This window comes from Symphalangus syndactylus, chromosome 6 (genome assembly GCF_028878055.3).
Source record: "Symphalangus syndactylus isolate Jambi chromosome 6, NHGRI_mSymSyn1-v2.1_pri, whole genome shotgun sequence".
NCBI lineage: Eukaryota > Metazoa > Chordata > Mammalia > Primates > Hylobatidae > Symphalangus > Symphalangus syndactylus.
The window spans coordinates 130704684-130729867 of NC_072428.2; the positions used below are offsets into that span (position 1 = coordinate 130704684).

A 25184-nucleotide genomic window follows, 5' to 3' on the forward strand; every position below is an offset into this window, starting at 1 on the left:
TGGTGGGTGGGGGAAGGCCAGTGAGTCGAGAGTGCTGATTGGTTGGGTCAGAGGTGAAATCTTAGGGAACTGAAGTTGTCCTCTTGCGCTGAGTTAGTTCCCGAGTGGGGGCCTAAGATCAGATGACCCGGTTGATCGATCTGGTAGGTGTCAGTTGATCCATCAAGTTCAGGGTCTGCAAAATACTTGAGCACTGATCTTATCAGCAGTTTAGGGAGGGTCAGAATATTGTAGCCTCGCTGCCTGACCCGTAAACCATACTTTCTAATCTTGTGGTTAATTTGTTAGTCCTACCAAGACAGTCTATTCCCCAGGCAAGTAGGAGGTTTGTTTTAAGAAAGGTCTGTTATCGTCTTTGTTTTAAACTATAAACTAAGTTCCTCCCAAAGTTAGTTCAGCCTACGCCCAGGAATGAACAAGGACAGCTTGGAGGTTAGAAGCAAGATGGAGTTGGTTAGGTCAGATATCTTTCATTATCTGTTATAATTTTGCAAGGCGGTTTCAACCCAGTGGCCGAACCCGTCCCACCCATCTCCCGCGCCCCTCCTCTCCACCACAGCCCTGGGTGCCTCGGTTTCCTGCACCTGCACTCCCGCCCGCCCCCGACGCTCCGCCCCCGACGCTCCGCCCGCCCTCCACGCTCCGCCCCGCCCTCCCGGCCCCCGCCTGCGCCCGCGCCCTGGGCTGGTGCCCGCCACCCCAGCGATCTCGTACTGGCCTCTGGGCGCGTGGTGACCCTGCAGCTGCTCGGCCCCTGCCTCTGCCCGCGCGGCCCCCTCGCTCAGGTCGCGCGCGCCCGGGGCCTGGCTTCGCGTGGGTCCTGGCTCCTCCCGTACCGCAGTTGGTGCCGTCTGACAGCCCCTTCCGCGCGGCGCGGCGCGGCGGATGTCGGGAGGGGCGCGGGCCTCCGGCCTGAGGCCCGGCGAGGTGCTGGCGGGAGCCGGGCGGAGAGCCGGCCCGGATGGGCAGCTCCGCCCGCAGGGGCAGGGCAGGGCAGGGCCGGGCTTCGGCTTCACCGCAGCCTCGCCTGAGCGGGCGCCCCTGAAGTGGAGGGCGGGCCGCCTGGGCCGGGGGCCCCGGGAGGATGGTGGCTCCCTGGCGCGTCTCCGTTAGGGTTTGCCTGTCGCACATGAGGTGCTTCGAGCTCAGACAGGGACTCAGCCTTCTGAGGCCCTCCGAGTGCCCTCGCGATGCCAGACTCTGCTGGCTTCTGCTGGGCACTTTGCCCAAGGTCGTCTCCGTGTGCGGGGACGTGGGTGAGGGGGCCCCTGACGTTCTGGGTCTGCGAAGGGTCCACTGCAGCGGGGCGGCTGGCGCGGCGCCCGCGGAGAGCCTCCCCCGAGCGGGACCTCTAGGCGGCGTCTTCCTGCATCTCCGCCTCTGGCTTCGCGCCGGCGCTTTGTTGGTGAAATTCTTCCCCCTCCTTCTCCTCTACCCCCTCACCTACCTGGCTCCCGGCGTCTCCACCCTCTGGCTCCACCTGCTTCTGAAAGCCACCGAGACCTCAGGCCCAACCTACATCAAACTGGGCCAGTGGGCCAGCACCCGGCGCGATCTGTTTTCTGAGGCTTTCTGTGCCCAGTTTTCCAAGCTGCATGTCCGAGTGACCCCCCACCCGTGGACTCACACTGAGCGCTTCCTTCGGCAGGCTTTTGGGGAGGACTGGGGGAGCATCCTCTCTTTTGAGAACCGAGAACCTGTGGGCTCAGGCTGCGTGGCCCAGGTGTACAAAGCATACGCCAACACTGCCTTCCTGGAGACGGACAGCGTCCAGAGACTTGGCAGGGCCTCCTGTCTGCCGCCCTTCTCAGATACTGGGGCAGTCGGGGGGCTGAGAGAGCTCTTTGGATACCTTGGAAACGGCCGGAAACCTCCAGAAAATCTCGCAGACCAGTCGTTTCTAGAAAGGCTGCTCCTCCCTAAAGCTGACCTGGTTGGATCAAATGCAGGGGTGTCTCAGGCTCAGGCCCCTGGCCACCAACCTGAGTCAGGTCACCTCATCCCCGTGGCAGTGAAAGTAAGTGTTCTGAGAGCTCACAGCTCACCTACCCACTGAGCTTTCCCAGATCAGAAACACCCGCCATGCAAATCGCCCCCACGTTTTTTTCTATTTGCCTGACCAATATCTGAGTGCTTATTTCATGCAAGCTGTTTCATTTATTGGCTTGAAGTGGCGGTGTGAATAGTCTGATAGAGGAAAATGAACTGAGTCTGGAATGAACTAACTGCTTTGGTGTCGGGACCACATCCTCTTTCCTTTGATGAGAAGCCACCCGGCTCTTGCTTGGATGGTGGGACCCAGCCCTGGCTGGGTAAAATGTGTCCAGCGGGTTTCTCCTCCTGTCTCACGGTTCCTCTTTCTGACAGGTGTTGCACCCTGGCCTGCTCGCTCAGGTGCATATGGACCTGCTGCTGATGAAGATTGGCAGCCGAGTCCTCGGACTTTTGCCAGGCATCAAGTGGCTTAGCTTGCCTGAGATTGTGGAGGAATTTGAGAAGCTGATGGTCCAACAGGTGAGTTTTCCTCCCCTCAGCTGTAAATAGCACCTAACATAGTTCTTGCCATTAGCTGCTGCTTAGTAAATGTTAATGAATAATTTTCTGGTATGTCATAGCTCATATGATGTGTTAGAGCTGGTAACACTAGCTGATAAAGAACACCCAAATCTCAGTGGCTTAATGCAACGAATTAATTTTTTGCTTATATCAAAGTTCTGGCCGGGCGTGGTGGCTCATGCGTGTAATCCTAGCACTTTGGGAGGCTGAGGCGGGTGGATCACTTGAGGCCAGGAGTTCGAGATCAGCCTGGCCAACATGGTGTAACCCTGTCTCTACTAAAAATACAAAAATTAGCTGGGCATGGTGGTGCATGCCTGTAATCCCAGCTCCTCAGGAAGCTGAGGCATGAGAATTGCTTGAACCCAAGATGGAGGCTGCAGTGAGCTGAGATCATGCCACTGCACTGCAGCCTGGGCGACAGAGCAAGACTCCATCTCAAAATAAAAATAAAAACAAAAACCAAAGTTCTATGCAGGTGAACTGAGGCAGAGAAAGGTAGCTCTTTATTTTATTATTTTAAAAATAGAGATAGGGTCTTGCCATGTTGCCCAGGCTGATTTTGAACTCCTGGGCTCAAGCCATTCTCCCTCTTCGGCCTTCCAAAGTGCTGAGATGACAGACCTAAGCCACCGTGCCCGGTCAAGAGAGGGAGCTCTACTCCCTAGTTTCAGGGGACTCTATTTCTTCCCAAGTTTGGCACTGCCTCCTTCAACATGTGTCATCTAGGGTCAGTGTGGATTGGAGGCAGAGGCCATGCAGGGTCACATAATAAATTTTGTGGCCAGGACTGGAAGTGACAAACATTACTTCTTTCCCATTCACTGATCAGAGCTTTCACCGCATGGGCCCAGTGTAACTGTGAGCTTGGGAAATACAGTCTTCCTTTGTGCCAAGGAAATGATTCTGGTGGAGAACATCTAGCATTATTTCTGCCATAATTAATGACTCCAGAGTGAGAAAATAATTAGCAAAATCACATACTGTGCCTTTGTTCTGCTTTGATTCCAGGGCAAATTGAGTCGACAAGGACCTCCTTCATGCTCAGGGCCCTTGGGACCTTTGTATAAGGATACAGACTTAGCAAACACACTGGGGCGGTCGGGGCTCCACGTAGGCACCTGTTGGCTCCTTGTTGGGTAGTGCAGGAATTGAGAGGTTTTCAGAAGCAACCTGCCCAGTATTTGTTTAGAGCCTCTGATTTAAGATTTTAAGTCCTAGGGATTCATTCTAGTGTTTAGAAAGTCTCTTAGTCTGTTCGGACAGAATCCCATAAACTAAGTAGCTTACAAACAACAGAAATGTATTTCTCGAGGTTCTGGAGTCTGAAAATTCCAGATCAAGGCATCGGCAGATTTGATGTCTGGTGAGGCCCCACTTTCTGGTTCATAATTGGCATCTTCTGTGTCATCACATGGTGGAAGGGGTAAGGGGTCTGTCTTGGGTCCCTTGTGTAAAGGTGCTGATCCATTCATGCAGGCTCTGCTCTCATGACCTAATCACCTCCTAAAGGCCCCATCTCTTAATACCATCACCTTAGGGCTTAGCATTTCAACACATGAATTTTGGGGGGACACAAACATTCATAGCTACAGAGCAATGTAATTTGATAATAAAAGCAAATTAAAACAGAGAAAATAGTGTCGATTCCAACAACCATCTCTGCATTAATTCCTCTCAGTCCTGCCACTCCTCTGAGTTTCAGTTCCCCTTGCAGAAGTCTGACAGACATCATGTGGTTCCATCACTTCAAACTCACATCTCTGAATCACACCCCATTTGCCTTAAAAATCAGCTCTTCCTACTAAGCCTCTCTCCATCTCTCAGTAGTCCCATCATGTTCCTAGGCTGGAAACCTTAGAGTTGTGGGTCTGGGTATAGTGTGTGAGTGTCTCTCCATTCATTTATAAGTTTATGTAACAGTGACTAAAAACTCTGTTAGGGCTGGGTGTGGTGGCTCATGCCTGTAATCCCAGGACTTTGGGAGGCTGAGGTGGGTGGATTGCTTGAGGTTAGGAGTTTGAGATCAGTTTGGGCAACATGGTGAAACCTCATCTCTACCAAAAATACAAAAAATTACCCAGGCATGGTGGCGCTCGCCTGTGGTCCCAGCTACTCAGGAGGCTGAGGTGGGAGAATTGCTTGAATCTGGGAGGCAGAGTTTACAGTGAACCATGATCACGCTGCCGCACTCCAGCCTGGGTGACAGAGTGAGATTCCATCTCAAAAAAAAAACCCAAAAAAACAAAAAAACCAAAAAAACTCTGTTAGAAGCTAGTAAACAAAGAAAACAAGTGAGCTTTCCTATCCTTAAGAAAGACAGTCAGGACCAGGTGCCGTGGCTCATACCTGTAGTCCTAGCACTTTGGGAGGTGGTGTCAGGTGGATCACTTGAGGTCAGGAGTTCAAGACCAGCCTGGCCAACATGGCGAAACACTGTCTCTACTAAAAATACAAAAATTAGCCGGGCGTGGTGGCACACACCTTTAATCCCAGCTACTCAAGAGTCTGAGGCAGGAGAATTGCCTGAACCCAGGAGGCGGAGGTTGCAGTGAGCCAAGATCACGCTTTTGTACTCCAGGCTGGGCAACAGAGCAAGACTCCATCTAAAAAAAAAAAGAAAAAAAAGAAAGACAGTCAGCCCTCTGTCCATGGGTCCTGTATCCCCGGATTCAATACAAAATGTAGTTAGGTCTATGATAGTTGCATCTGTATTGAACATGTACAGACTTTTTTTTCTTGCATCATTCCCTTAACAATGCAGTTCAACAATGATTTACAAAGTGTTTAGATTGTATTAGATATTATAAATAATCTAGAGATGATTTAAAGTGTATGGGAGGATATGCATAGGTTATATGCAAATACTATGCAATTTTATGTCAGGGACTGAGCCATCTGGTATCTGAGGGAGGCCCTGGAAGCAATGAACCTGAGCCTGGCTGAACCTGAGCATGGTTCAGCAGGGCTCAGAGGAGGACATGGTTGGTGTCCTTGGCTTGAGCTGAGTATTGAAAGGTGACTGGTGTTTGCAGTTGGACCAAGTGGGGGAATAACATTCCAATTAGAGGCAGTAAAGAAGCCAGAAGGAGAGCCGGGGGTGTTAGCCACTCTGGGATGTCGAGCACTATATGGAGTTGGGTGAGGCCAGGTCTTGGGTGGTAAAAGGAAGGGGAAGGTGCCATGAGAGATGGACGTGGACAGAGAAGTAGGGCCCAAATCATGACCCACCTGGATGCCATTCTAAGGAGTGCAGACTTCACCATGCAGGTGATGGATCGGAGAGGAAGGATGGGTCAAGGAGCACACTCGAGGCACCTCTGTTTGTGCTCAGGTGACTGGACCTGAGGGCATGTGCCTTGGGAGTGGCATTGGGGGACATGAATTGATCTGAGGGCGGTGAGGCTGCAGACTTGATGGCACTGGGCCATTGCTGTGCATGGAGGGGAAGAGAGAAGGTGTGATCTGGGGACTCAAAGGTGACTGAGTACGTGGGGATGGTGAAGGGAAATTCCGTTTAGACATAGAGCTTCAGGGTCTCTGGGCTCCCACTGGGCCACATCCAGGTGTCATTGGATATATCACTCTGGAGGCTGGCATTGAGGTCTGACCTGGGGATCAAGGTGCTGTCAGGGGAGGCGCCAGCTGAGGGCTTGGTGGATGTCAAGGGGGCACACACGCTCACTTCGGTCAGGAGAAAGGACATCAGCTCCTGGGGGCACAGGAGACCCAGCCAAGACAGGACAGTGAGAGGCAGCAGGGGTGCCAGGAGAGTGAAGGGCAGGTGCCGGGGAAAGAGCCACCATGGAGAGCCGGGTCAGCAGTGGCACCAGCCCTGGATGCCCACAGAGGTTGATGGTAAACCTGGAACTGGTCCTTTGGGTCTGGTGAGTGGTGGTTGGGGAGAACAGCAGTAGCAGTGTCGATGCGGTGGGTGGAGAGCTGCCGCGAGATGGAGGGACAGCCCTGTGTGGAAGCGCCCACAGCACGCTGGCCCTAATGGAAAGAGAGGGCTGGGGGCTGGGCCTGGAGAAGCCAGACCCAGGGAGACGGGGAAGGGACTCATGGGCTGGTATGAGGCAGGCGGGTGGCAAGGGTGAGAGTAGCGGAGAAGCAGTGCAGCCCAAAGCCCACCAGGGCACCTGCTGTCTGCAGCCTCCAGGAGTTCACACAGAAATCTGGGATTGCTGGGGCAGGCTGTATCCCATGGATGTTGCCTCCTGAGTTTCTGGGCAAGTCCTGCGGGGCAAGCTGGTGGGGAAGGTGGGGTGGACCTCATGACTTGCTGGCTCCTTGGCATTGCAGATGTCACTGTGCCTATGCCCAGACTAGCCCTCATCCTTCCTGTCCATTTCTCTGTAGATCGACCTGCGTTACGAAGCTCAGAATCTAGAACACTTCCAGGTCAACTTCCGGAATGTGAAAGCTGTGAAGTTCCCCACCCCTCTGCGCCCCTTTGTTACCAGGGAAGTCTTGGTGGAAACGTATGAAGTAAGAGTGGTGGCTTTGCCTGGCCATACCTTTCACTTGCCACTTGCAGTGGGCCCGTCTCCAGCCCACAGAAAGGCTTCAGTTTGGAGAGAGGATGGGATTTGTGTCTGTAAAACTGTGAGGAGCTGGGACGTGTTGGCCTCCGGGGGGGAGGCAGTGTTGTAGTGAGGTAGCTGAGAGCACTGGGTGTGGCCCGACCCCCTAGATTTGAAAATCTGCTCTGCCATTTTATTAGTTGGTGACCTGCCTTAGAGGGTTGTCTCAGGAGTAAATGACACACTGAATGCAAAACGAGGAGTTGGGCACAGAGAAAGTGCTGAACAACCTGTGTCATCTCACTTGTCCTAGCTATCCTCTACTCTAGTTCAGCCTTCTCTCTTTTTTTTTTTTTTGAGACAGAGTCTCACTCTGTCACCCAGGCTGGAAGGCAGTGGCATGATCTCAGCTCACTGCCACCTCCGCCTCCCAGGTTCAAGTGATTCTCGTGCCTCAGCCTCCCAAGTAGCTGGGGTTACAGGTGCGTGCCACCACACCTGGCTAAGTTTTGTATTTTTTAGTAGAGATGGAGTTTTGCCATGTTGGCCAGGCTGATCTGGAACTCCTGACCTCAAGTGATCTGCCTGCCTTGGCCTCCCAAAGTGCTGGGATTATAGGCATGAGCCACTGCACCCAGCCCAGCCTCCTCTTTACAGGTGGTGATGTGAGATTCAGGTAATCTCATGAACATGACATAAACCACGCAGTGTTCTAGCTGTGTGAACTTGAGCAAGTTGCTTAACCTCTCTGGGCTTTTGTTCTTTTATTTGTTAATTAGGGATAACAAGATCTATCTCCATGGGTTGTTTTGACAATTTTTTTTTTTTTGAGACAAGGTCTTGCTCTGTTGCCCAGGCTGTGGTACAGTGGCATGATCTCGGCTCACTGCAGCCTCCACCTCCTGGGCTCAAGTGATCCTTCCACCTCAGCCTCCCAAGTAGCTGGGACCATAGGCACGAGCCACCATGTCCAACTAATTTTTGTATTTTTTTGTAGAGCCTGGGTTTCACCCCGTTGCCCCGGCTGGTCTCAAACTCCCAAGTTCAAGCGATCCTCCTGCCTTGGTTTCCTGAAGTGCTAGGATTATAGGTGTTAGCCACCACACCCGGCTAAATTTTTTTTTTTTTTTTTTTGTAGAGATGGGGTCTCCTTACGTTGCCCAGACCCCTATTGGCTGATTCTTGCCCAGAAACCAGCTCTCTGGTGCCCACCCCTGTCTTTTTAGGACATCACATCTCTTATCTTCAGTGGCAGAGTTGATAGGTTTCCTTTCCAGTAAACCTATGTCACTTGTCATCCTTCTGATAGCTGTTATAGAAGGGAATGTAAATAAGTTCTAATTAATGTGTGGATGACAGATTTTTGTTTTGTTTTGTTTGAGACAGAGTCTCTGTCACTCAGGCTAGAGTGCAGTGGCGCAATCTCAGCTCACTGAAGCCTTGACTTTCCGAGCTGAGGTGGTTCTCCCTCATGTTGTCCAGGCTGGTCTTGAACCCCTGGACTCAAGCAATCCTCCCAAGGTACTAGGATTACATGTGTGAGCCACTGCACATGGCTGAATGACAGATGGGTTCTAGGAAAGGAAATACTCTTTGGGTTACTTCCCAATCAGTGAGAAGGCAGCACTGTGGTGCCACGTGGGAGGAGGAGCCAGCATCACAGGCTGGCTGGGATTAAGCTGTTCTCTCTCTGGTCTTTCTGAAGGAGAGTGTACCTGTGTCCAGTTACCAGCAGGCAGGAATTCCCGTGGAATTGAAAAGGAAGATTGCACGGCTGGGGATCAACATGCTCCTGAAGATGGTAAGCTCATGGCTGGAGCGGGCTCAGGCCCAGCATGTGGTCAGCTTGCAGATGGGGAGTGGGCTGGGACTCTGGCTATCTGGGTGGGAAGGAGAGCCAAGCAGCAAGCCGCCAGGTTGAGAAAGAGTGGAGGCTACCATAAATGGCCATAGTGTCTGTGAAGCTCTTTTTTTTTTTTTTTTTTTTTTTGAGACGGAGTCTTGCTCTGTCGCCCAGGCTGGAGTGCAGTGGCACAATCTCGGCTCACTGCAAGCTCTGCTTCCTGGGTTCACACCATTCTCCTGCCTCAGCCTCCCAAGTAGATGGGACTACAGGCGCCCGCCACCATGCCCAGCCAATTTTTTGTATTTTTTTAAGTAGAGATGGGGTTTCATTGTGTTAGCCAGGATGGTGTCAATCTCCTGACCTCACGATCCACCTACCTTGGCCTCCCAAAGTGCTGGGATTATAGGCGTGAACCACCGCGCCTGGCCTTTTTTTTTCCTTTTTTAAGATAGGGTCTTGCTCTGTTGCTGAGGCTGGAGTGCAGTGGCAAAATCTCCATGCACTACAACCTCAACCTCTTGGGCTCAAGTGATCCTCCCTCCTCACTCCTCAGCCTCCTGAGTAGCTGGGACTACAGACATGAGCCACCAAGCCTGGCTAATTTTAAAAATTGTTTTGTAGGGACTTACTGTGTTGTCCAGGGCAGTCTTGAACTCCTGGGCTCAAGCAATCTTCCCACCTTGGCCTCCCAAAGTGTTGGGATTACAGGCATGAACCACCATTCCCGGCCTCTTAAGTACTTTGTCAGTGGCTCATGCTCTGTGTGCTGTGGGAAGAAGGGTGACCATGACCCAGTTCTGCCAGCATTGCCTGTAGTTTAGCAAACAGCTGAGACAATATCTTATTTTAAATGCTGCTTTGCTCATTTGTTCAGCAAATGTTTATTGAGCACCTGCTAGGTGCCAGGCACTGAATTAAGGGCTGGGGTTACAGTAGTGAGCAAAACAGACACAATTACAATGCTTATGACATACTGTTCCTTGGGAAGACAGGTGATGACTAAGTAAATGATTTATAGGGATAGGTACAGGGTGCCATTTCGGAGGAGACTGTGCTAACCCAGGGATTCACTCAGGAAGTAGCTCCATCTCAGCTGCAGTGTGAAGGTCTAGGTGTCACTGCATAAGGACAGGCGGCAGGGAGTTGTCCAGAGAGAGCAGCCTTTGCTGAGGCCTGGGGTGAGCTACTGCATGGTGCTCTTGGAGAGATGAAAGCATTTAGTATGGCTTGGAAGAGAGTTTGAAGGAGGGGGCAGTGATTGCTGAGGCTGAGGAGGTGAGAGGGGCCTGATCACAAAGGGTCTAGTAATCTGTGAAAGAGTTTGGGCTTTAATCCAAGGGCAGATAAGTTCATTTTGAAGATTCCTGCCCTTAACTTTAAAAAATTGAATTCCAATAATATTTAAATATAAAGTGCTCAGATCTTAAATGATGCTTAGTGAGTTTTTAAAAAGCATCCCAGTGCCCAGATTAAAACATAGGACAGTTTTGGCTGGGCGCAGTGGCTCACGCCTGTAATCCCAGCACTTCAGGAGGCTGAGGCGGGGAGACTGCTTGAGCCCAGGGGTTTGAGACCAGCCTGAGCAAGATGCCAAAACCCTGTCACTACAAAAAAAAAAAAAAAAAATACAAAAATTGGCCACATTTGGTGGCAGCATGCCTTTAGTCCAAGCTACCCGGGAGGCTGAGGTGGGATCACCTGAGCCCAGGAGATGGAGGTTGTAGTGAGCCAAAATCATGCCACTGCACTCCAACCTCAGATACAGTGAGACTCTGTCTCAAAAAAAAAAAAAAAAAAAAAAAAGCCGGGCACAGTGGCTCATGCTTGTAATCCCAGCACTTTGGGAGGCCGAGGCAGGTGGATCGCGAGGTCAGGAGATGGAGACCATCCTGGCCAACATGGTGAAACCCTGTCTCTACCAAAATACAAAAAATTAGCCAGGCATGGTGGTGCACACCTGTAGTCCCAGCTACTCAGGAATTGCTTGAACCCAGGAGGCAGAGATTGCACTGAGCCGAGATCACAGCACTGCACTCCAGCCTGGCGACAGAGTGAGACTCCGTCTAAAAAAACAAACAAACAAACAAACATAAAGAGACATAGGAGGTTTTTATGCTGAGGAATGCCCTAATGTCACAACCTCATGTCCACTGCGTGGAGTTGGAGCAGGAGGGTGAGACGAGAGGCAGGGGAGTCAGAAGGTAGGTTTTGATTCTTGGACATTTAAACATGTCCAAGTTCTCCAGCTCTCACCACATGCCTGTGTCCTCCCTACCATGATTCTTTGCCTCTGAGACCTGGGTATTCTTCCTCCTAAGAACCTGGGTTTCCATCTCCTAAGAACTCTTGGTTGGTTTTGTCTTTCCTGTATCTACCAGCGAGGATTCTGAAGGCCCCCCAGCTGAAGAGGGGCCTGGCCGCATCAGGAGGGCATTTGTTGTTTCACAAAGGCCAGAGCCGTGGTTTACAACAGGGTGGTTTTGTCTACCAGGGGACATCTGGCGATGTCTGGAGACATTCTTGGTTGTTATAGTTGGGGGTCGGGGGTGCTACTGGCAGCTGTTGGGAAGAGGCCAGGAGCTTACCACCCCAGAGTGCAGGGACGGCCGTCCCCACCCCCAGCAATAGACTGAGAAACCCTGGGCTGGAGGGATGGAGAAACTTACAGGCACAGGGACAAGATTTGATGGTGCTTCCATGGGAAACCTTCTATTTCCTTGTGAACTAAGGGGCCATTGTTCTCTGCTGGGAGTAGGATGCAGAGGGCCGTGGGAGAGGAGGTTTAAAGAGAACAGAGAGGTTTGAAATTGCTGCCCTGGGACTAGAAAGAGCTACTTGGAAAATGTGGATGGTTGTCAGGAGGGGCAAGCCATGTTGGTGTTGGAGAGGCAGAGGGGTATTTTGCCTATCTGCAGTGTAGCCTGGGGGTTAGGAGCCCAGAGCAGGATTTGTTTTGAGTTCAAATCTCAGCTTCCAGTTTACTAGCTCAGGGCAGAGAGGAGTGTCTGGGGCAAGTTACTTAACCCTTGTCCTCAGGCTTCTTATCTTTCAAAAGAGGATAAGAAGTGCCTTCCTCATAGGGTCGCCATGATGGTTAAAGGAGTGGAAATTCCTAAGAAGCCGCAGTGAGTCCTAGGCCACGCTAGTTATGGCTCTCTTCATTGGTAGTAATCGTGACCCAGCAATGTTAGCAGCCCCCATGCAGGAGCAAAGGAAGAAGATCTTAGATTGTCGGGGGTCTGGTCTTTCTGGTGGTTGGGACAGAGGACAGTGGTTGAAGGGATGGATGACAGGAATGGGTGACGGGGTCGAGGCGGATAGGGAAGAAGAATACCCAGGTCTCAGAGGCAAAGAATCATGGTAGGGAGGACCCAGGCATGTGTTGAGAGCTGGAGAATGAATCGAGGAGTCAGAGATGGAGCTGTTGGTGGAGGCACGTTTGGAGTCCCTGCAGCAGGGGCGCTCAGAGCTGGTGGAGTCCTGCAGGCTGACAGCACGCACGCACATGCGGAAGGCTGAGAGCCGTTGCAGGGGTGGGCTCAGGTGACTCCACTCCAACCCCAACTCCACTCCATCCCAGGGCCTGTGGGGTGGGGAGTCAGCAGCTCCCACCCCTCTGGCTCCTGGAGAAGCAGGATTGTTGAGGCACACCTAGGTTTCAATTCAGTAGTTGCAGTCAGAACCCGGTGACAAGAGGACTTTGTCCACAGGAACAGGGCTCCAAGGGGCACAAGACGGATGTAGCCAGGGGAGAAGCAGCACGAAGCAGCACCAGGAGTGGAGAGAGGATGAGGGGCCTCCAGTTTTGGGGTCAGGATCGGGGCATGAGACCTTGGGCGGAGCTGAGGGCAAGGTTCCAGAAGATTCAGAAACTTAAAAAAAAAACTGAATTATAGCCACATTCAATAAAGTGCATAGATCTTAAATTATGCTCAGTGAATTTTTAAAAGTATACTAGGCCAGGCATGGTGGCTCACTCCTGTAATCCCAGCACTTTGGGAGGCTGAGGCCGGCAGATCACTTGAGGTCAGGAGTCTGAGAGCAGCCTGGCCAACGTGGTGAAACCCTGTCTCTACTAAAAACACAAAAAATTAGCCAGGTGTGGTGGTGCACGCCTGTAGTCCCAGCTACTTGGGAGGCTGAGGCAGGAGAATTGCTTGAACCTAAGAGGTGGAGGTTGCAGTGAGCCAAGATCGCACCATTGTACTCTAGCCTGGGCAACAGAGTGAGACTCAGTCTCAGAAAAAAAAAAATGTATACCAGGGCCAAGATTAGTGACCTATTTAGGAGGCACCAGCTTCGCTGGAGGGTCAGCCCAGCATTTGGTGGCCATGTCCTGCAAGTGTGCAGGTCCCGGCCCCCCAGGTCCCAGGATTTTCACACGGGTAGCAGCTTCCCTTATCCCTACCAAAGCCACAATCTGGGCTAGGACAGTCCCTCCATGGTCGGCCGCCATGAGGGATGGGGTCTATGGCCTGGATCTACAGGGAGGAGGGGATCTACGGTGCTTGGGGCCACGTGTCAGCTGGAAGCAGTCCCTGAGAGCCCGTCCACCAGCAGCTGCTCTGCTCCTGCCTTGGTCTCTCCTCTCATCCCCCGTGGAAGGACTGCTGGGGTTTCCCTGACCTCCGAGATGACCGGTTATCGGAGGCTGATTCCTGTTCCACAAGCCGTGCCTGAATCCAACACAATCCCTGGGGGTTGCTGTCCAGCTTAGCAGGTTCAAAGCCGTGTCCTTCCTGCTTCTCCAATTCTGCATACCAGTATGTCCTGAGAACTGTGTCCTCCTCCACAGAAGGGCTCTGTGTGCATGTGGCGGCTGCTGGTGGCACTCGCTCTCACACCTCACTGATGTGGACAGGTTGAAGTAATGGAGGGAAAGTCTGATTTATGAGCTGTTTTTAAAGAAATGCAGTTCTATGAGTTTTAAGAACATAGAGGTTTGGGGAAAATCTTTAATAAATAGCTAATTATTTTAGTTAGAATATTAATGATTCAAATCATAAAGTAAAAATAAGGCATTTCAAATGCAGTTTGGCCTTAGACTTTTTATTTTATTTATTTATTTTTGTTATTTTTTTTTGAGATGGAGTCTCGCTCTGTCGCCCAGACTGGAGTGCAGTGGCAAGATCTCGGCTCACTCCGACCTCTGTCTCCCAGGTTCAAGCCATTCTCCTGCCTCAGCCTCCCAAGTAGCTGGTATTACAGGCATGTGCCACCATGTCCAGCTTATTTTTGTATTTTTGGTAGAGACGAGGTTTCACCTTGTTGGCCAGGCTGGTCTTTAACTCTGGACCTCAAGTGATCCACCCGCCTCAGCCTCCCAAAGTGTTGGATTACAGGCATGAGCCACCACACCCAGCCTTATTTATTTATTTTTACAAGACAGGGTCCTGCTATGTCACCCAGGCTGGAGTGCAGTGGCATGATCATAGCTCTGTGTAACCTTGAACTCCTGGGCTCAAGTGACCCTCCTTTGTTGGCCTCCCAAAGTGCTGGGATTATAGGTGTAAAGCCACTGAGACCGGCCCCTTTATAATCTTGTAAAAATGCTTTTTACTTTGAAAATAATTTTTCTCTTGAAAACTTTAACTTAGCTCGTCCTTGTACAAATTCTGAGTCGACATCTAAACAAGAAGGGTCTATAGGACATGTACCTCTTTGCGGCTGTGATAGATTGCTGGGAGCTTATTGTCACCTGGCAACTTTGTTTCTTTGTAGGTTGGTGGTGCTGTAGGGGTGACTCACTCATGAGCATTGTGATCTCCTTCCAGATATTTGTGGATAACTTTGTCCATGCAGACCTTCACCCTGGAAACATCCTGGTTCAGGGTGCCAACGACCTGTCCTCGAGTCAGAAGGCGCAGCTGCAGCAGGCGGACATCTGTGACACTCTGGTGGTGGCCGTGCCATCTTCCCTGTGCCCGCTGCGACTGGTGCTGCTGGATGCTGGCATTGTGGCGGAGCTGCAGGCCCCCGACCTGAGGAATTTCCGGGCGGTTTTCATGGCTGTGGTGATGGGGCAGGTGAGACGCACTGGGACCACAGAAGTTGGGGTGAATTTTTTTTAATTAAAAGAGTTGGCGAGGCATGGTGGCTCAGACCTGTAATCCCAGCACTTTGGAAGCCTGAGCGGGGAGGATTGCTTGAGCCCAGGAGTTCAAGGCCAGCCTGAGCAACATAGTGAGACCCTGTCTCTATAAAAAATAAGAAAATAGGCCAGGCACAGTGGCTCACGCCTGTAATCTCAGCACTTTGGGAGGCCAAGGCGGGTGGATCACCTGAGGTCAGGAGTTCAAGACCAGCCTGGCCAACATGGTGAAATCCCATCTCTACTGAAAATATAAAATTAGCCAGGCATGGTGGTGTGTACCTGTAATCCCAGTTACTTGGGAGGCTGAGGCAGGAGAATTGCTTGAACCCAGGGGGCATAGGTCGCAGTGAGCTGAGATTGCGCCACTTCACTCCAGACTGAGTGAAAGAGTGAGACTCCATTTCAAAAAAAAGAAAAAAGAAAAAGTCAGGCTTGGTGGCGTGCGCCTGTGGTCCCAGCTACTTGGGAGGCTGAGGTGGGAGAATCACTTGAGCTCAGGAGTTTGAGGCTGTGGTGAGCTAGGATTGCACTGCTCTACTGCAGCCTGGGTGACAGAGTGAGATCTTGTTTTTTTGTTTTTTTTTTTTAAGTTTCAAAAAATTAATGGAGATGGGGTCTTGCTATATTGCACAGGCTGCCTTGGCCTCAAGCCATCCTCCCATCTCAGCCTCCTGAGTAGGTAGGACTACAGGCTGGGCAGGGGGTGAATCTTTTATACTCCAGGGAATGCCTCTGTCTCTGTCTTTTTTTTTTTTTTTTTTTGAGACCGAGTCTCGCTCTGTCACCCAGGCTGGAGTGCCTTGGCGTGATGTCAGCTCACTGCAACATTCACCTCCTGGATTCAAGCAATTCTCCTGCCATGCCTCCTGAGTAGCAGGGATTACAGGCACATGCCACCATGCCTGGCCACTTTTTGTATTTTTAGTAGAGATGGAGTTTCACCATGTTGGCCAGGCTGATCTCGAACTTCTGACCTCAGGTGATCCGCCTGCCTCAGCCTCCCAAAGTGCTGGGATTACAGGTGTGAGCCACCGCGCCCAGCCAGAATGTCTCTGTCTTGACACAGGACAGGTCTCCTTAGCCCGATCATTCTTGTTAATGCTCACACTTGCCAGCATGCCGGAAACGAGTGGAGGGAGGCAGGAGGACAGGAGGTGAGGCTGCCCTTGTGGGGCTTTCTGTTAGCAGGTGTTGGGTGCGAATCAGGCCAGTTCTGAGTGGCAGATGGTTTGGGACTGTGGGAAGAAACAAGTGCTGCTTCGTGTTAGTAGTTTCTGGTCCTTCTCCAGCAAACATCCAGCTGGTCACCAGGAACACTGGCTTCTTGACCAGATAACAGCTGCCCTTGGTGTGTGCTACCTGCTACAAGGTGGCAGGCTGGTGAGATGCAACAGCATAGAGAACACAGCCTCTAAGTGGGGCACAGCATGCTGGCACGTCCAATGTGGGGACATGAGTAGTTTTTGCAGCCTCCCCTGTGATTCTGAGGGGCTGCAGAGTCAAGTGAAAGCACAGAGTCAAGCTTGCCTCTGCAGAGTCAAGTGAAAGCACTACGTCATGGGTGACTGTGAGGAGACCCTCTGGCCGGCTGGCAAAGAATTCTCCAGCAAGAAAAACCCTGGGAAAAAGAAAACTGTTTTTTTTTTTTAAATTAATGAATGAATTAATTATTTTTTTTTGAGATGGAATCTCACTCTGTTGCCTGGGCTGGAGTGCAGCGGCACGATCTCAGCTCACTGCAACCCCTACCTCCTGGGTTCAAGTGATTCTCCTGCCTCAGCCTCCCAGGTAGCTGGGATTACAGGTACCCACCACCATGCCCGGCTAATTTTTGTATTTTTAGTAGAGATGGGGTTTCACCATGTTGGTCAGGCTGGTCTTGAATTCCTGACCTCAGGTGATCCAACTGCCTCAGCCTCCTAAAATGCTGGGATTACATGTGTGAGCCACTGCGTCTGGCCCTTTTTAAAAAAAAATTTTTTTTTTTTAAACAGCAAAATGCAGGGCTGTCCCTGCCTTTGAGAGGGCAAACCCAAAGCTGGGACCTGAAGCTGGTTTGAAAGTGTCCCCTAGGCCAAGGTTAAGCTCTGAGGTGCAATGCAGCAGGGGTGGGGGCATTCCTCCTTATAGGTATGGGCAAAGGGAAAAGGTCACAGCCCGAGGAGGAAGAGCCAAAAGCAAGATGCCAGAAAAGTCAGGGTGGAGCTGCTGAGATGAGAAAGATGCTTGGGCACCGCATCCAGGTTTATACTCGCTCCACTCCAAGTCCCTTTTCTGTTGCATCTTCCAGGGCCAGAGAGTGGCTGAGTTGATCCTGCATCATGCCCGGGCCAGCGAGTGCAGGGACGTGGAGGGGTTCAAAACCGAGATGGCCACGCTGGTGACCCAGGCCAGGAAGAACACTATCACCCTGGAGAAGGTGGGCAGGTCACTTGTGGAACAGGGGCTGGGGTATCCATACCTGTCCTGGAGCAGAGCAGATCCTGGGTCTAAGGGAGACCTCTTTATGAGGGGTGTGAGTTTTAAAGCAGAAAAAGAACCACCCCACATCTTCTAGGCATGAGGAGGCCCAGTGAAGTCCCTGATGCTCAAGGGGGCCTCCTTGTGCAGTGCCACTTAGAAGGCTGCAGCTCCTTCCTCATCCAGAGGTCACTGTTCATTTGGGGACAGCCAAGCATACAGGGAGAGAGGATTGTGGTCTCCAAGCAGCCAAATGATGTGCCCAATGTACATGTCCCTTATTTAAACCCAAGCCAGAGCCTGCTTTGTATTTTACACACAGTTCTAGCAAATGTGACTGTTTTATCCCCAAGTTCATGGCCACATTAGCAGGAATGGGTCAGACGAGGAGTGGCCACTGGCACGCTGGCCCTGCTGATAGTCTATCCAGATGTGATTTTTTTTTTAAATTTTTTTGAGACGGAGTCTTGCCGTGTCACCCAGGTTGGAGTGTAGTGATGCAGTCTCTGCTCACTGCAACTTCTACCTCCCGGATTCAAGCGAATTCTCCTGCCTCAGCCTCCTGAGTAGCTGGGATTACAGGCACCCGCCACCACGCCCGGCTAAATTTTATATTTTTGGTAGAAATGGGGTTTCACCATGTTGGCCAGGCTGGTCTTGAACTCCTGACCTCAAGTGATCCGCCCGCCTTGGCCTCCCAAAGTGCTAGGATTATAGGCAGGTGTGATTTTTGTGGTTGCTTCAGGGATGGGGTAGGTGGGGCTCAAAGGCTTGTCCTCCAGAGGCCTCTGTGACCAAGTCTTGAGGTGGGAGTTGGGCTTGTTTTGGAGGAGTCCTTTCTGAGTTTGTCAGATGGTCCCTTTCATGCTGACTGGTGTATGTGTGCCCTGGCGGGGGAGTGGGGTGGGATGCCAGGGCTGAGAGTGTGTGGGTGGTAGGAAATAAGCGGTTCTGGAAGGCTCTGTGGTCTGCATTAGCCTTTATTTTGTTTTTCCAGCTTCACGTGTCCAGCCTTCTCTCCAGTGTCTTTAAGTTGCTGATGACTCACAAGGTGAGGGCCATTCAGAGGGGAGGTCTCTGGGGAAGGTGGGATGGGGCAGGGCGGGATGGGAGGAAACAGGGTGGTGGGAGGCGCTTCTATTATATGGTTTTTGGTTTTTTTGTTTGTTTGTTTGTTTGTTTGTTTTTTTGAGACGGAGTCTTACTCTGTCGCCCAGGGTGGAGTGCAGTGGCACGATCTCGGCTGACTGCAGCCTCTGCTTCCTGGGTTCCAGTGATTCTCTTGCCTCAGTCTCCTGAGTAGCTGGGATTACAGGCACCCACCACCATGCCTGGCTAATGTTTGTATTTTTAGTAGAGACGGGATTTCACCATGTTGGCCAGGCTGGTCTCGAACTCCTGACCTCAGGTGATCCACCCTTCTCGGCCTCCCAAAGTGCTGGGATTACAGGCGTGAGCCACTGTGCCCGGCCTATTATATATTTTGAAAGCATTTTTAGTTACAAGCCATTTGCAACAAGTGCTTCGTAGCAGTTAGTCTGTGTATCTGTCAAGTCAGTGCAGTCTAAGTATCTGTGACATTTAAATGTAGAAAAGTGTATTTACAAATGTAGAAACAGCCTAACTCCGGCTTTTCATGTCCTTCCCTCCTTGGTTCACATTCATGATGCTTGTGTTAATGTAAGTCATGCTTAGCTCTTTCCTGGTGGAATGAAGTCCTGGGGTCCAGAGGCCGCTCGAGAGGGTCATGCCTCGTGTCCTGGTGCTTTCAGAGGCCCTAGAGGGACTGTTGTGGCCCCTGCCTGGCTGCTGTAGTCCATTAGAGGGAGCTGGCCTCATGGTTCATCTTAGCCTGTGCCCCGGCTCTGTCACCTTGTCATGGAGCTTAGTCTCCAGCACTCTTTAAACTAAGGCTGCTGGCCAGGGGCAAGCAGTATTGAAGGTGGAGAAGGGAGGACCTCGTCGGAAGATGGCCTTTTCCATTGCATTACTTAACTATATGACATCTATTAGTAACCAATTTATGCCCTCAGTGTTCCAAGAGGCAGGCACCAAAGCTAAGAGGCCGAGCAGCTCACCTGTGGCCACGTGGGCCGAGCCCCCGCCTGCTGCTCGGTCCTCCCACCTCCGTGGCTCACTCTGAACATCTGCTCCCCACACAGTTTCCGGCACGGTGGGTGAGGGGCCTTGAGTGTTTGCTGCTGCTGCTGTTGTTCCCAGGATGGAAGAGGAGACAGAGGGCCTAGGGCAGCTACTGCACTCTAAGCACTTCACTAGGCACTTAAGTTTGAAAACATTTATAAATTTTTCATTGTGATGAAAAACACATAAAATTTAACCCGCCAACCCTCTCCAGATGCATAGTATAGCATTGTGCAACAGATGTCTAGGTCTTTCTCATCTTGCAGAGCTGAAACTCTACAGCCATTGACCAGCTCCCCATTCCCCTCTCCACCCAGCCCTGGGAACCACTGTGCTGTTTTATGTTTCCATGATTTTGGCTACTCCAGATATTTCATATAAGTGGAATTATAAAGTATACTGTCCTTTTGTGATTGGCTTGTTTTACTCAATATAATGTCCCCAGGTTTCATCCATGTTGTAACATGTGACAAGATTTCCTTTTGAGACAGGGTCTCACTGTGTCGCCGAGGCTGGAGTGCAGTGGTGCAATCTTGGCTCATTGCAACCTCTGCTTCCTGGGTTCAAGCGATTCTCGTGCCTCAGCCTCCCGAGTAACTGGGTTTACAGGCAAGTGCCACCATGCCCAGCTAATTTTTGTATTTTTAGTAGAGATGGGGTTTCGCCATGTTGGCTAGGCTGGTCTTGAACTCCTGACCTCAAGTGATCCACCCACTTTGGCCTCCCGAAGTGCTGGGATTACAGGCATGAGCCACCCCGCCTGGCCTGTTATTCTTTTGATGCTGTTGATGTTCACTTGGGTTGCTTCCACTTCTTGGTTATAGTGAATAATGCTGCAGTGAACATGAATGTGTAAATATCTTTTCAAGATCCTACTTTCAAATTTTAGAAAAGTTTTAAAAACATTTAATGTAGCCAGTAAGGGCTATAAATTGTGTTCTGGCTTTCCAGTTTTTAAACATATGCCTCAAAGTAGGTTTTCTGGATCATATGGTATGTTTTTAGTTTTTGAGGAACTTCCATAGGAGCTGTACCATTTTATATGCCCACCAACAGTACACAAGGGGTCGTTTCTCTCATCCTCACCAACACTTGTCATTTTCTGTTTTGTTTTTAGTGGCCATCCTAATGGGTGTGAGATGATGTCTCACTGTGGTTTTGATTGCATTTCTCTACTGATTCATGATGTTGAACATCTTTTCATATGCCAATTGGCCATTTGTATAATATATCTTCCTTAGAAGAAATATCTATTCAGGTAGCACTTAATTTTTTTTTCTTCTTATTTTTTTTTTTATTAATTTTTTTTGCACACAAAACAATAAACATTTTCTAAAAATACATACAAACAAAAAGATACATATCAAACATATTAGGAAGGTTGCACATGGGAAGATGGGGAATAGAAATGGGGGGTGGGAATTAAAGAAAATAAATGAGAGAGGGACTTTGTATGGATCAATGATAATAACTCAATCCTCTATTTGACAAAGAAGAAGGAGAAGGAAGAGGAAGAAAAAGGAAGTGGGATAAAGGATCAGAAAGGGAGGAAAATAGAAAAATTAGAGTATGACTCCAGGGTAGACCTGTTTTGTTGTTGCTGGGTTGGTTGGTTGGTTTGTTGTATTTTTCATATGTTTCGCCATGTTGGCCAGGCTGGTCTCGAACTCCTAGCCTCAAGTGATCAACCCGCCTCGGCCTCCCAGAGTGCTGGGACTACAGGCGTGAACCACCACGTCCAGCCCCCACATTGCGTCTGGCCTCCGTGGTAGACCTCCCAGACGGGGCAGCCAGGTAGAGGCGCTCCCCACATCCCAGACGGGGCGGCCGGGCAGAGGCTCTCCTCACTTCCCAGACGGGGCGGCTGAGCAGAGACGCTCCTCACTTCTTCCCAGACGGGGTGGCCGGGCAGAGGTGCTCCTCACTTCTTCCCAGACGGGGTGGCCGGGCAGAGGCACTCCTCACCTCCCAGACGGGGTGGCCGGGCAGAGGCACTCCTCACTTCCCAGACGGGGTGGCCGGGCAGAGGCGCTCCTCACTTCCCAGACGATGGGCGGCCGGGCAGAGGTGCTCCTCACTTCCCAGACGGGGCGGCCGGGCAGAGACGCTCCTCACTTCTTCCCAGACGGGGTGGCCGGGTAGAGGCGCTCCTCACTTCTTCCCAGACGGGGTGGCCGGGCAGAGACGCTCCTCACTTCTTCCCAGATGGGGCGGCCCGGCAGAGGCGCTCCTCACATCCCAGACGATGGGCGGCCGGGCAGAGGCGCTCCTCACTTCCCAGATGGCGCGGCCGGGCGGAGGCACTTAATTTTTTTAAATAAAGTATTTGACAGTAACATAGAGGTAAAGGAATCTAATCCACACTAAGAACCCCCCACCCAGCTTCAGAATGAAAGCATTCCCAGAGGTGTTGGAGCCCTGGGTTCCTACCCGGACCAGAGCCTGTGTGGCCAGTCTGCCAGGCTGGAACTCCACAAGCTGCTCCTGGGAGCATGCTGCTGCTTCTGGATCCGCCTGACCCCGACAACCTTCCAGCCCTTAACGGAGACAAATACTCTTTAATTTCTAACAAAGAATATTTCCCATGATTCAACCTTCCATTTCTTGACCTTCTGTCCATTTAAAAAGCAGATGCCTGTTTTTCTAGGTTTACATCTGGCTCTATTCCTCCTCACTCAGTGGCCTTGAGCAAGTCATTGAACCTCTCTGAGCCACAGCTTCTTTCTCTGTAGAATGGGGATAATGATGATACTTTTGAAGAATAGTTGAATAATCCATGTCAATTGCTATTACTACTAATCTGGCTCTGAAGGGACAGCTGTACCCTGTTTGAGCAGTCAATTGTGTGTTGTCTCTTATTTTTTTTTATTTTTTTGAGACGGAGTTTCATTCTGTTGCCCAGGCTGGAGTGCAGTGGAGCCATCCCAACTCACTGCAAGCTCTGCCTCCCGGGTTCAGGCCATTCTCCTGCCTCAGCCTCCCGAGTAGCTGAGACCACAGGCACCTGCCACCATGCCTGGCTGATTTTTTGTATTTTTAGTAGAGACAGGGTTTCACTGTGTTAGTCAGGATGGTCTCGATCTCCTGACCTCATGATCCGCCCACCTCAGTCTCCCAAAGTGCTGGGATTACAGGCGTGAGCCACCACGCCCGGCCTGTGTGTTGTCTCTTAAAAAGGCTATTGTAGACCAGCTGACATGGCTCCTGCCTATAATCCCAGCACTTGGGGCGGCCAAGGTGGGAGGATAGCTTGGGGCCAGGAGTTCGAGATCAGCCTCGTCAACATTGCAAGACCCTCTGTTTACAAAAAAGAGCCAGTCTCAGGAGGCTGAGGCAGAAGGATCCCTGAAGTCCAGGAGCTCAAGGCTGCAGTGAGCTATGATCTTGCCATTGCACTCCAGCCTAGGTGACAGAGTGAGACCCTGTCTCTAAAATACATACATACATACATACATACATACATACATACATACATACATACATAAAGGTTACTGTAGGTTTTGAAGAATTACCTGTATTTAAATGTATAGTTTCTGGGATGTGTGTGAAAGATTTATTTGGTCATTCATTCATACACACACGGACACAAATGTAGAAAAGTATATTCCGTACCTCTAGATTTTTCCTTAGTGTGTCCAGTAGATGGGAGGCTGGGCGAGTAGGTGAGATGGTGGGGGAGATGATGCGGTAGAGAAGAGAATGTCAGGTAGATGGTAAACATCCCGTGGGCAGGTCTGAGGGAGGCTGAGAGTGGACAGCAAGGTGATTATCCAGGACCCACGTCCCTGTACCAGCAGGTTCTGAGATGAACTGTTCTGTTGTTCTGTTCCAGGTAAAGCTTGAGAGCAACTTTGCCTCCATTGTGTTTGCCATCATGGTGTTGGAGGGGCTTGGCCGCTCACTGGACCCCAAACTGGACATCCTGGAGGCAGCGAGGCCCTTCCTCCTCACGGGCCCGGCGTGCCCCCCGTGATGGGGCAGTGGCCTCTGTGGGCCCTTGTCAAGAGCTGGAGGCCACTCCCAAGAGCCTCTCCTGTGGCAGCTGGGACGTTTTAAAATTGGGACACCAATTTCAAATGTTAACAGCCCAGTGGTGGAAGGCACACCATGGCTTCCTCTGCTGGGTTTGAGGGTCTGTTCAAAAGCTTTGGGCCAATTAGGGAGTAAAAGGAGGGAAGGGGCCTATCCATTCCATTGTGGAAGCTGGGCCAGGCGCCAGGGACACTCTCCTTCAGGGAAAATGTTCTGTGGAGGAGGACGAATAAATTTATTTTGTTTTCCTGTTTTTCTCATTTCTTGACCCGCTATACTCCCTGGTCAGATGGGTCCTGCTGGTAGTTCCCAGACTTTGATATTCAGGTTAGAAAATGCCATCAAGTCCTACTGATCCATGGCATGCACGCACGCACACGCACGCACACACACACACACACACACACACACACACACACACACACTCTTTACGTATAAATTCCATGCAGGTGCTACCTGCCAGCATAATATACACTTAGGGCAAATTTCATTGTACTTCAAATTATCTTCTTGGTAATTTTTAATAGATTTTGCCAACTCTTTGCTAACTTTTATTACAAGGTAAAACAAAACTGATGAAAGTGGCTGACGTACCGGGGACGTGAGCAGAACGGCTTGGCCACTTCCTTAACATGGCCCCAGGTTCACACGCTAGTCTGGAACTACAGTTTCTCTGCCACAGTGTCTGCGCCTGTCCACTTGCAGGCATTAATTTTGGTGAATATGAACAGAGTTAATATAACCAGTGTGTCCTCTTCTCCATGGCAGCGCCCGGGGACAGACCTGCAGTGACCGCCGCCTGCCCCTCTCTGCCAGGCCCAACCACGGGCTTTCTTCTCAGAGCTGAGCTGATGTGGCTGGCTGGCTGACTAGGAGGGGCCCGGGGTCAGCCTGAAGGGGGGGATATTTGTAAAGCTTAATTTCTCATTTTTTTTTTTTTTTAGGTAAAATCACAGTTTATCCCTGCACCTTCATAGATTATGTTGCTCGTCTTAAGATACCACCAGGCAGCGAATGGAGTCAAGCCCTTGTGCTCTCCGAGAGTCCTGCCCTGACCACAGGACTAGTTTCTCCCATTCTTTCCTTCTCCAGGATAAAGTTCCTCATTCCTGTCTTTTAGTGAGCAGTATGGTTTAGGTGGACAGAGATTCCTTTGGTGCAGTTTTTTTCAAGGGAGGTGATGTTATTTTTTCCTTCCCAGGTCTTGAGGGGGCAGGCAGAGAGGGGTTGGGATGGCTCCAGACGGCTGGGAGGGGGCACCAGCTGGTCACGCAGCCCCTTGTGCCAGTGCACATTCAGGTACAGTGTGGAGGCGGGAGGGGGACAAAAAGACAGCAGTCTCCTCCCTGAGCCTATGCCAACACAGCCTTAAAGCCAGTGGATCGAATCAAGCCATTTGTGGCATTATTTATTGCTGCGTACGAACTTAGCCTGGCGCAATGCCTGTAATCCCAGCTACTGGGGAAGTTGAGGCAGGAGAATCGCTTGAGCCTGGGAGGCAGAGGTTGCAGTGAGCCCAGATGATGTC

The 25184-nt window shown here is 50.9% G+C and overlaps 1 protein-coding gene and 1 long non-coding RNA gene across 6 annotated transcripts; one reads left to right on the forward strand and one right to left on the reverse strand.

Moving 5' to 3' along the window:
* The first annotated feature begins 692 nt into the window (after nucleotides 1-692).
* ADCK2 (aarF domain containing kinase 2) lies at nucleotides 693-24798 on the forward strand. 4 transcript variants are annotated; one of them, XM_055284230.2, is made up of 8 exons: nucleotides 693-2017; nucleotides 2368-2514; nucleotides 6919-7047; nucleotides 8788-8883; nucleotides 14703-14954; nucleotides 17313-17441; nucleotides 18480-18533; nucleotides 23457-23904. In XM_055284230.2, exons 1-8 carry the CDS (start codon nucleotides 1085-1087, stop codon nucleotides 23595-23597), a joined length of 1881 nt encoding a protein of 626 aa, XP_055140205.1. In that variant the 5' UTR covers nucleotides 693-1084; the 3' UTR covers nucleotides 23598-23904. The 4 variants fall into 4 exon arrangements, with proteins under 4 accessions (XP_055140205.1, XP_063497725.1, XP_055140206.1 ...); XM_063641655.1 differs by lacking the exon at nucleotides 23457-23904 and adding an exon at nucleotides 19516-20384 and having other exon boundaries at nucleotides 696-2017; XM_055284231.2 differs by lacking the exon at nucleotides 23457-23904 and adding an exon at nucleotides 24601-24798 and having other exon boundaries at nucleotides 698-2017.
* Nucleotides 20894-23458, reverse strand: LOC134736928 (uncharacterized). 2 transcript variants are annotated; one of them, XR_010121425.1, is made up of 3 exons: nucleotides 23237-23458; nucleotides 21627-21927; nucleotides 20894-21589 (listed from the first exon to the last, which is right to left on the reverse strand). It is a non-coding gene; the product is annotated as an uncharacterized lncRNA (long non-coding RNA). The 2 variants fall into 2 exon arrangements; XR_010121424.1 differs by having other exon boundaries at nucleotides 20894-21927.
* Nucleotides 24799-25184: the final 386 nt, after the last annotated feature.

Bases quoted from the DNA above. Each gene is read 5' to 3' on its own strand.
- ADCK2 (XM_063641655.1), top strand. From the start codon at position 1,085: ATGGTGGCTCCCTGGCGCGTCTCCGTTAGGGTTTGCCTGTCGCACATG. The intron at 8,884-14,702 runs GTAAGCTCATGG...ATCTCCTTCCAG, and splicing joins TCAACATGCTCCTGAAGATG to ATATTTGTGGATAACTTTGT. The intron at 18,534-19,515 runs GTGAGGGCCATT...TTATGCCCTCAG, and splicing joins AGTTGCTGATGACTCACAAG to TGTTCCAAGAGGCAGGCACC.